This window comes from Panicum virgatum, chromosome 9N, assembly GCF_016808335.1.
Source record: "Panicum virgatum strain AP13 chromosome 9N, P.virgatum_v5, whole genome shotgun sequence".
Classification (NCBI taxonomy): domain Eukaryota; kingdom Viridiplantae; phylum Streptophyta; class Magnoliopsida; order Poales; family Poaceae; genus Panicum; species Panicum virgatum.
In genome coordinates, this window is record NC_053153.1 from 64029245 (window position 1) to 64040281 (window position 11037).

An 11037-nucleotide genomic window follows, 5' to 3' on the forward strand; every position below is an offset into this window, starting at 1 on the left:
CGGACACACGTATGCCGCCGGCCAAAGGCAAAGCTCAACAGATAGTTAGCTAGTACAGCGACGATCATCCAGACTCTCCGCTCTCGCAAGATTTATCGGAGTATTCAAGTGACGGGAGGCTCCTTTATCCGGGCTCTATAAATACCAAGGGGTGGCCCGGAAGGGAACTTGCATTGTGTCATGTGGTAAGAGACCAGAAGAAGAAGAAGAAGAAGAAGCTAGCCACCAGCCAGCCTCCCGAGAGGGATCTCCTTGTTCCTCTCTCTGAGCTAGGCAGCGCTAGCTGTGTAGTATAAGCTAGCTAGCTTAGCCTTTGTCTATAAGCAGGGGGTATTAGTGTTGTTGAGCAAGCCTTTCAAGATGATTACCGTTGGGCACTCGTTGGTCTTTGCTGTGGGGATCCTAGGTACATGCATGCTGCACCTTGCATCCTACTGTGTGTAGTTTCAATTAGGAGATGATGAATTCATGCAAGCTCGAAACCGTGTGCGTGCTAACGATATGCCAATCACTAGCAAGAACATGCATGAACTAACATTTTCTTGTCTGTTTTGCAGGCAACATCTTGTCTTTCCTGGTCACCCTTGCACCAGTGTGAGTATATTATAGCACAGTGCTGTGTAAACTTCTCTCATCTCTCTCTCTCGTTAAGCCCTTTAGGATCTCTAGGAATAGATTGAGTTGGTACTTTCTTTTCTATTGGATAAAACAGGGGTTGTTGAATACATGAACTAGTGAGAGAAGAAGGAGAGAGCAGAGACACTAACCATTGGCTGTGGAAGTAGAGGATGAAAGTCGTCGGTGTAGGTGAAGATCGTCGCTGCAGTGCAGTGCAGTGGCGACCGGCGATGAGGCGCAGTGACGGTGGTGATAGGGGTCATCCCTCAGTACAGCGCCCTTCGTGATCGGACCGATACCCGCGTAGATGAGGTCTCAGCAAAACCTTAATTTGCGTGCCCTCCTCAACAGGGTTTTTATAGTTGTGGCGCTGACAGAAGGGGCCCACTACCTTAATGATGATTAGTGCCCCCGATCAGGGCGTGATTAGGGGAAGTTGGACTTGGTCCCTTGACCAAGTCTTGGAGATCAATCCAACATTCTCCCCCTTGATCTCAACTTTGTACTTTAAACTATTCAACTTGGACTTAACTTCTTTTCTTTTCTTTACTTGCTTTGCTTTCGGTCCTCATCTCATTGCAGATTGGTACGTAGGGCGTGCTTCGTCATGACAGTTATCACTTACCATCAGATTAACAGCCACAATGCACCTTTCTGTATTGAAACAAGACCTTAACCTTTCTTTGGGCCCTTTAGTAATCCAGAAATCATAGGCCTCCCGTAAAACCCATATCAACTTGGGCGGTAGGCCTTTTGGTAAGCGGATCCGCAAACACTTGTTTGATACTTTGGTGCTCCATGTTTTCATATGATTCTGGATTTTCTCCTTTGCAACATATAAGCCATTGTCAATGTGTTTGGCAGCACACTTAACATGTTGCCATAGGAGTGAAAACATTCGAATGGTATATCGCTGTTGTCTACCATTATCAATTCCGGGTAATGGTTTTCTTAACCATTTTGCCTGTTCTGTAGCCTCATATAATGCTAGACTTTGGGTACATGACCCACAATATCACAACTATTTTGCTTTGGAGCTTTTCCACAATAAAACTCCAAACTCGAGTGTTATCTACTACTGTGGGCTTCACTAAACTCGCCAAAACTTGATTCTTTTTACTCACAACCTTTTGAGAGTAAATGTTTCTTTCTTACTTAGCATGAGGCTGACAATATTTTGCAAAATTGCAAAACATTCTATAACTCCATTCCAGTGATCTATTGCTGGACTGGACTTCTGCCAAAATGTCCCGGATACTTGCACTATGTCAGGGTAAATTCTTTTGAGCACTAATTTTGCTTCCAACAGCTGAAGCACATGGAACCACTTTATTTTGATCGATCATATAACAGTTCCTGGAATCCTGAAAATTCCAAAACTATTACCCTTGACAATAGGACAGGCGTAGGCTTACTCGCATGCATACTATATATCTTTAGAACTCTTTTCTAAGTATGCTCTCTGCGAATGTCCTGATACCCTTTTTTTCTTTTATCCCGGTGAATTTCCTTTCCTAGAGCGAATGACTCTTCACCAAGATTATTCCTATCAAAACTAGAGATCATAATAATCTTCTTTGGACTTTGCGGGAAAAGGAATTTCCCATCTTTGAACTTTGCATATTTGCAATTTGTCATCTTGAGTTTTACTTAAAACCCAAAACTTTCTTTGCACTCATAAAATTTTAGATATCACTATTTAGTGATCTGATTTCATCAGATGGTATTCCGATGTTCTTTTCTTTCCACATCAAAAGGAACCATTTGGTTATGCCATGTATATACTTTCTTGAGCAAATCTCCATCGGGAGGTATTGCTCCAACATCCATCTGATGCAATTCTAAAAGCAGTATGCCATCAATTACATTATGATTCTAAAAGAATCCTTTCATGAGACTGAATAAAATGTCTCATTATAACCTTTTTTTTCTTTTTCTTTGCACAATACTTTTTGCCATAAGTCGAGCTTAGCAACTTTTCATGTTCCCTCCGGAGTCACGTTTCAATCTTGTAGACCCATTATAGCCTACTGTCTTGGCTCCATTAGAAACTTATTCCATGTTCCAAAATAAATTTAGAACTTTTAGATCTCATTATATCTTCCATGGCTTCTCGCCACGTCGATGAATGAGACAACTCAATTTATGACATTCATACAACGTCAAAACATATGTTGAGACAATTTCAGTGCTTGAATCATAGGAGTGAATATACAGTCCCACTTCTCTTCAAGCCTTAGTTCTCGGCATACTTTACTCCACCAGATTATCTTCAAACTTTTGTTTGGGTTTGTTCTTTACAAGCCTCAAAGGGTGCTTTTAAGTACCACCTTGCTTTAAGCACCACCTTTTCTTTCGGATGTTTTGAGGCTCAACTTTCTTTTCTTCCTATTTAGAGCTAAAAAACTCCAAGAATCTTGCTTATTTTTATGGTTAGGGTATCAACATTATGACCGTTGTACTCCCTTTTCGGTCATATTCACTTTAATAGATCATCCTTACTTTTTAAAAAATGCATCGCATTTAACTTTACGGGGAAAATTCTTTCTAAATTTTAATCTTTCTTGTCTTTCAAAACTTTCTCCCCCTCGAAATATGGCACAAACTTTGCTGCCATAATTTCGAAAATATCTTTACACTTGTGAATGAGGATCCTTTCATTACTAGAAGTTTATTCATATGACCAAGTCATACAAAATAATTGGAGTACCATTTCCTCGTTCCTTTTTAAGAGCTCCTCAGAGTTCTTGATTTGTTGCACTTTCAAGAACTCATCAAGTTCTTCATTTTGATATACTTTTGCAAGTCATGCTTGCAATCTTGGTTCACATACAACTTTCCTTTTGTCCTTCGATTCTTTTCAAGTCACTATCCAACATGCCACTATAGTAGTGCATGAGAATTGTTGGGATAACTTTAAAAGCTCCCCCAGACTTCTTTACTTTTATGTGATACTCAAGTAGCACATGATCCATCACAACTTTTCCTGTCATAAGTGACACAAGTGCCAAAAACTTTTCTGACATGCGGTATAAAACTTGAAAGGCATTTGCAATGCATGTTTAATTCAACATTGGTCAAATTTAACGTGCGTCAAACTCATTTCAACCATTATCTTTACTGTTGAAGGACAAGGAAAAAACATAATATAGTGATAAAACTTTGGTCACAATGACTAAAACATGCACATATACTTTCTTTTCTGATTAAATCTTCCCGTTGGTTCCAATTTAATCAGAAAATTTAACGAATTACAATATTCGCAAAACTTTAGTGAGAAAAACCAAAAACTTTTCGAAAACAGTTGCATCTCTTTTCCATATCAACTAAAAGTTAGAATGGAACAAACACTTTTCTTTCTTAACCTCAACTATACAGCTGAATAACCTCTAAACTTTATCTGTAGCGTTGATCAGAATCAACTTTTGTCTGTTAATTTCTCTCTACTTGGGAAGAATTGTATGTCTTAATTTAACGTTGGTCAAAATTAAAACATACAACTTTCCTTTACTTTCAATTCTATATCACCGTTGGACAGAAATAGAACACATGACTGGAATAAAAATTATAATATTGACATCATCAACTTTGGTCAGAAAATGACAACATCATAATAAACTTTAAATTTCTTTTCTTTTAAGAGCAAGCTAATGCTCAACTTGATACTTACAATGGCAAAATGGTGCCAAAACATTCTTTCTTTGACATACAACAGCGGAAGCTTTTCTTAACCTTAAACATAGAGACTCCTTTTTCCCACAGGGAAAAACTCATCTGAGTCTATCTTTTTTTTTATTGCAGCGGAAAACTTTTCTTTCTTTTCAGAAACAATTCTTTGTCTTTCTCTTTTCTCTGAAAAAATGATTATTCTGATGCAAAAATGTCAGAGAATTACATTGAACTTGAAATCACAATGAAATTATAATATTGTTATAATCAACATTGGTCAGAAAATAACAATATCATAATCAACTTTAAACTAATATCTTTCTTCTCCTCTATTTAAATTATGCCGTTGGTTCTAATTTAAATAGAGGTTGAGACTTTTACTTTACAGCGGAAACATATAAAATTCTGTGTCCAAAGACATTGCTGTACTCTTTTATTCTCCTAAGCAATATACACGTTGGTGCAAAATTGAATGGAGAACAAACTGTGAACAAAACCATCTAAATATCATTCAAAATGCCTCTGGAAAAAAAAGTTGAAAATCTGTTGAACTTTGTTACTGTGCTGGGAGGCTGTAACGAACATGGCACCATTGATGCCATTTCGAGTGATTTTGGTGATCGAATGACAACACAACACTTGGACTAATATGATTGTTAAGATGATCATTCTCAGGCTTTTAGGTTCAAGTGATGACAAAGAGAAAGAGAAGATAGGCGTAGCAAGGCCCGATGGACTGCCCCTACGGGGGTTCCGCTGGTAGTCGGAAGAACCGACGCCTTGATACTTTGGTGCAGAAGGGAATCGAAGCCAAGTCAGCCTATAGGCACCGGTTGAACCGACGGTCCAAAATAGGGCATCGGTGCAATGGCCGTCCTTTGTACCAGAGACGATGTCAAGTGCCCAGAAGAAGTTTCTTCAGCACCGGTTCAACCGACGGTGCATCGGTGCATACCACCGGTGTAATGACGTCAGCATCCAGGAGAAGATTCTTTCAGCACCGGTTGAACCGGTGAGGCATCGGTGCATTGCATCGGTTCAACCGGTGGTCTCTGCGTCAGCTGTCAGGACTTCAACGGCTACTTCATGTTGTGAGTGACCGGATGAACCGACGCTACCCTGCCAAGAGGCATCGGTTCTTCCGGTGGTAGCAGATTTTCAGCTGACCGTTGGAGCAACGGCTACAAGACTTGGTGGCCTATATATACGCCTCACCCCGGCCATTTGAAGTGTGCTGGAGTTGCTGAACATCCCAAACACACCCAAGAACATCTCCAACCACCATAGAGCTTCATTGTACATCATATAGGCTTAAGCACACTTGTGAGAGTGCTTAGTGCTTGTTTAGGGATTAGTTCTTGCGAGAGCTCCCTTGAGAGAAGTCTTGCTGCGGCAAGCAACTTGTGATCCGTCGTGTGACCCTCTGTCTTGGTGTGGAGTGGCAACGACACTTTGTGCGGGGGAAGAGGAGGCCCCCTCCTTGGTGGAGAAGCTCCGTAGTGGATTTCGGCCGGGTGACCGAGAGAGACGGTGGCGGTGCACGAGACTCGGTGTCTTGTGGGCACTTGCCTTTGCTTGCCGGCATCGCCATTGGTGGCGTAGTGCAAGACGGTGATCGGAAGAGCCTCGGTGTCCCGTGGACGTAGGCGTTTATGCCGAACCACGTTACATGACCGTGTCTACTCAGGAGTTTGCATCTCTCTTGCACTTACCTCTTTACTTACCGCATTACGTTTCCGCACTTACTCTACCTTGCATTCCTTTACTTTCCTAGTTAGTTTGATTAGGATTAGCTAGGTTGCAAGTCTTTTTAGGGGTAAGTAGAGAGTAGCATAGATAAACCTTAGTCATAACTAGCATGCGTATGACGTGTTAGGTTTATCTTATGCAAGTAGCTTGAGCCCTAGGTTAAAAAGCAATTAGCGACCCTATTCACCCCCTCCCCCTCTAGGGTCGGACACCCCGGTGATCCTTACAGAGGCCCAGCGAGCCAGCCAGCGGCCCACAGCGGAGCGTGGCCCACGGCCCGCGAGTGCGCGGCGCGCTCCCCCGCGCCCAGGCCGCAACCTGGGCCTGGGCCGGAAATTCGGCCCGGTTGTGGACACCCCCCTGGGCCTCATATGGCCCAAAACCTCGCGCGTCGCTCAGGGCCGTCGGATTAAATCCGACGGTCCTCCGTCGATTCCGGCCGGGTAAAACCGGCGTCGCCGGTCAGCTGCCCCAAACCCTAAACCATTTCTCCTCTCCTTGCTTTCTGCGCACCGAGCGGCGGTGGCCAAAGCGGCCGAAGGGGCGCCGCGCCACCGCAGCCCTCCCCCTCCTTTGCCGGCGCGCCGCCAGGGTTGGTCGACGCGCCATGGCCGTGCCATGGCTGCGCGCAGACCTGGGCCTTGCTTGTTTTTTCCCTTCTCTCCTTTCTCTCTCCCGAACGGAGGTGGCGGCCCGAGCGGCGATCTGCGCTGTGTTCGACGGAGGAGGTGATCGGCGCCGACGGCGGCGCCGCCTGGCGATGCGCGGCGGCACCGAGCTGTTCTATCTTCCTCTCCTCCTCTTTCTTTTTCCTCCACCGAGCGGCGGTGGCCATTGGCGGCCGGAGAAGAGGCATGGTAACGGCGCCGCCGCAGGCCCACTCGCCGGCGTGCGCATTCACCCTCGCGCGAGCGCGCCGCCATCGAGCGGCCTTGCTGCGGTGCCCAAGCCCGCATGCCGAGCGGCGGCTCGGGTCTTCATCCCGCGCGACGGCGGTGGTCCACCGGCAAAACGGCGGCTCTGGTGTCTTTCCAGTGCGGCGGCGGCCGACGGTGGTGCGTGCAGGTACGTCCCGCCGCCTCTTTTCTTTGTTCTATTCCCCATCCAATCGGTTAGGGTTAGGGTTACATTTCTGTTTTTCGATTTGCATCGAAAACCTATCTTTTCTTTTGATTCCTTTCGATTCATGACGAATCCAAACTTCTCCCGTCTTGATCTACCCACTAGATCGGCTCTGATACCATTGTTAAGCCCTTTAGGATCTCTAGGAATAGATTGAGTTGGTACTTTCTTTTCTATTGGATAAAACAGGGGTTGTTGAATACATGAACTAGAGAGAGAAGGAGAGAGCAGAGACACTAACCATTGGCTGTGGAAGTAGAGGATGAAAGTCGTCGGTGTAGGTGAAGATCGTCGCTGCAGTGCAGTGCAGTGGCGACCGGCGATGAGGCGCAGTGACGGTGGTGATAGGGGTCATCCCTCGGTACAGCGCCCTTCGTGATCGGACCGATACCCGCGTAGATGAGGTCTCAGCAAAACCTTAATTTGCGTGCCCTCCTCAACAGGGTTCTTATAGTTGTGGCGCTGACAGAAGGGGCCCACTACCTTAATGATGATTAGTGCCCCCGATCAGGGCGTGATTAGGGGAAGTTGGACTTGGTCCCTTGACCAAGTCTTGGAGATCAATCCAACATCTCTCTCTCACACACACACATGGAGGCTAGCATTAGCTACTAGCTCGCTGATCTTCTCCCCTAATCGCCTCACATGTGTGGATTACATTACAGGCCGACGTTCTACCGCGTGTACAAGAAGAAGTCGACGGAGTCGTTCCTGTCGGTGCCGTACGTGGTGGCGCTGCTGAGCGCAATGCTGTGGCTCTACTACGCGCTGCTGAGCATGGACGTCCTCCTCTCCATCAACGCCATCGCCTGCGTCGTCGAGTCCGTCTACCTCGCCATCTACCTCGTCTACGCGCCCAAGGATGCAATGGTGCACATACATACATTTTTTGGCTGGTTCAGCTCTAGCAGTATACTGATCGATCGGTCGCAACGAACGCAGGTTTTCAACATGAAATTGCTGTGCATCATGAACATGGGGCTCTTCGGGGCCATGGTCGCCTTCCTGCAGTTCTACGTCGAGGGCCAGCGCCGCGTCTCCATCGCCGCCGGCATCGGCGTCGCCTTCGCCCTCGCCGTCTTCGTAGCGCCTCTCGCCATCATCGTAAGCTCTGCTACCAGCAGCACTCGGTTTATATTACTAATAATTACTTGGATCAACTATGAACTTGCTGTCAATAATTTTGCAACAACGACAGCGTCAAGTGATCCGGACCAAGAGCGTCGAGTTCATGCCCTTCTGGCTCTCCTTCTTCCTGACCATCAGCGCCGTCGCCTGGTTCTTCTACGGCCTCCTCTTGAAAGATTTATTCGTCGCGGTAATTACAGTGCATACTCATCTTCAACTTTTTTTTCTTTTCGCTTTTAATCATCTCGCTCGTGCTAGCTTTATAAGCAGGCTGGCAAAGGTAGTATAGATAGCCAGGTTAAGGTGCTGCTAAATGGTTTAATACACATTGTTTTATGTAATCACGCGTAGTGAAGTACAGGTGTTTGCGTTTGTGTCACGACCCACGAGCCAGCTGTTTTCTGTCGACAGAACCTAACAAAAATGATAAAACAGTACACATAGTAGCTAGTGGCACCATCTTTTTGCAAATTAAAGCAAAGCAAAACGTACTTGCAAGCGTGAAAGGGCAGCTAAAGTAGTAGTGTTTAAATCAGATACTATAGGCTAAACTCCTAACTCCTGTACATGTTCTTGAAAAGCCAGCAAACACAGAACGAAGACTAAAGCAGCTAGATATATAGAGAACTAACAGCTATCCAAAACTAATTAAGATGCATTTAATTAACTGATCTCGTGAAGGGGGGAAATTGTGATTGATGACTGATGAAACAAATTGACGTACGTGTATATTGCTTGTGTGCAGATGCCCAACGTGCTGGGCTTGCTGTTCGGCCTGGCCCAGATGTGGCTCTACTTTGTGTACCGGAACCCCAAGAAGAACGGCGCCGTGTCGCAGATGCAGGTGGTCGCGCTCGCGCAGGCCGCCGCCGACGCCGAGAAGGAGCCGCAGCAGCAGGTGCGCCAGCAGGTCCACGTCGCGGCGACCCTCGACGCTGACGGGGAGGCCAGGATGAGCGCCGACGACGGCGCCAACAAGGACGATGTCGTCGTCGTCGACATCATGCCGCCGCCGCCGCCGCCACTGGCGCCTCCGGCCGTGATCATCCCGCAGCCGAGGACCGTGGAGGTGGTCTGATCGATGGACCGAGGTCGACGGCATCTGGAGCGCACACCTAACTATCATTGCTACTCATCATCGTTCGATTATTATTGTTTAGTTTGTGCGGAGCACTATGCATGTACGATCTATTAGTGAAAGTAGGAGTGTGTACGAATGAATGTCTCCTGTGGTGCACGCGTGCACGTAGGTACGTGTTATAAGTTCGTTTCGATTCGTGTATGTATGTGATGATCATCATCAGTAGCCGTAGGTTTATCGATCAGCTTGTACGTGGGCTACTAGCTACTAACTGACGGACGGTCCATGATTGGAAGTCGTCAGGATCGGATGCACACGTGTACTGGTACCATTTGTTCAGCCTACTAGCAGCTAGCTCTCCGATCATCAGCTGATCAATAAATAAGCTACATGTATTGCTTCCGTCTCCATCTTGATCTGCGTCGTCGATCGATCAGCTAGCACACTGCTTTTGCTGGGGATGAGATTGCATTGAGCACTGATTGAGTGATGGAGTACCAGTAAACTATTGCTCAGTTATTGGTGGATGGATCGGGTGTTGATATCCATCGAGGCGCATGCTGCTTTTGCGTTGCGGCAACGGCGCGTGCCTGTGTGTGATCAGCGCACCCGCCCAAACAGACACATCCGGCCGGAAGCGTGTCCTTCCGTGCCCCGACCTCTCACTGAAAGGCAAAGTATGCCGATCCTTAATTAGTAATAAGATCGATCGACCAGCAGTATATATATCATAGAGCAAGATCATGTACGTATTAGCACACCTAACTTTTTTTTTTTGAACGAACGGCACTCAACGAGTGCGTTATTATTGATATAGCAGAGAATACAAGGTTATGTCCATGAGAGGTCATAACCAGGCAACAAAAAGGAAAAGAAAAACCACAGAAACAAACAACACCGGTGGGATAGATTGGGGCATCAACACGCGCCGAACTCAGCACTCCTCAAACAACTCAGGCCAGTCGGATTGTGACATCGACACAAGCCGCTCCACTCGCCACCAAAGGCAAACTCTATCCAGACGGAAGAAAAAAAAACTCTACACAGCAGACGTAGCTGAACAAGAATCCGCGGCACCCCCCAAAACCTCCACACCTATGTAGTCGCCGAGAACCTCCAGATGTCCACCTGCGTCGATAGGGAACCGAAGGATGCAGACCGCACCGCACCGGGAAGACCGCCGCCATGTGAGACCCTCCTCCGACGTGCCGCTGCAACACCACCCTCCACTTGACGGAGTGATACCACCAAAACCGGACCTCTCGTAGGCTGCCTCGCAGTCGCCACCACGAAAACACAACGCGCAGGGGTCTCGCCACATCCACCGTTGGACCTCGCTCTCGTCGCCTCGAAGAAACACCACATGCGGGGACCTCGCTACGCCCGCCTCAGAACTCCACGCCGCAGTTCCGTTTCCTTAGTCGCCGCCGAGGTGGTGAGCAAAGTTGCCCCACTTCTCCAGATCACCATCAATGTCGAGGTACCGCCGCAGGCCGACCTCACCTACTTTGCTCCACTGCCGCGCATGACCTCCACTGTCATGCCAGCAAGCCGAAGAAGTTGCTTGCGCCATCTTTCGACGATGTACCACACCGGACAGTCCAGCCAAGATGACCAGTCCGCCGCGGGCCGCTGCAAGCCAAGTTGTCCCATGCTGCCGATGCCGCAAG

General features: G+C 47.0%; 1 protein-coding gene across 1 annotated transcript; it reads left to right on the top strand.

Annotated features, from left to right (window-relative positions):
* The first annotated feature begins 360 nt into the window (after positions 1-360).
* Positions 361-9364, top strand: LOC120689250 (bidirectional sugar transporter SWEET12-like). Its single transcript, XM_039971561.1, has 6 exons — positions 361-406; positions 558-594; positions 7824-8028; positions 8101-8262; positions 8357-8476; positions 9032-9364. Exons 1-6 carry the CDS (start codon positions 361-363, stop codon positions 9362-9364), a joined length of 903 nt encoding a protein of 300 aa, XP_039827495.1.
* The last annotated feature ends 1673 nt before the right edge of the window (positions 9365-11037 follow it).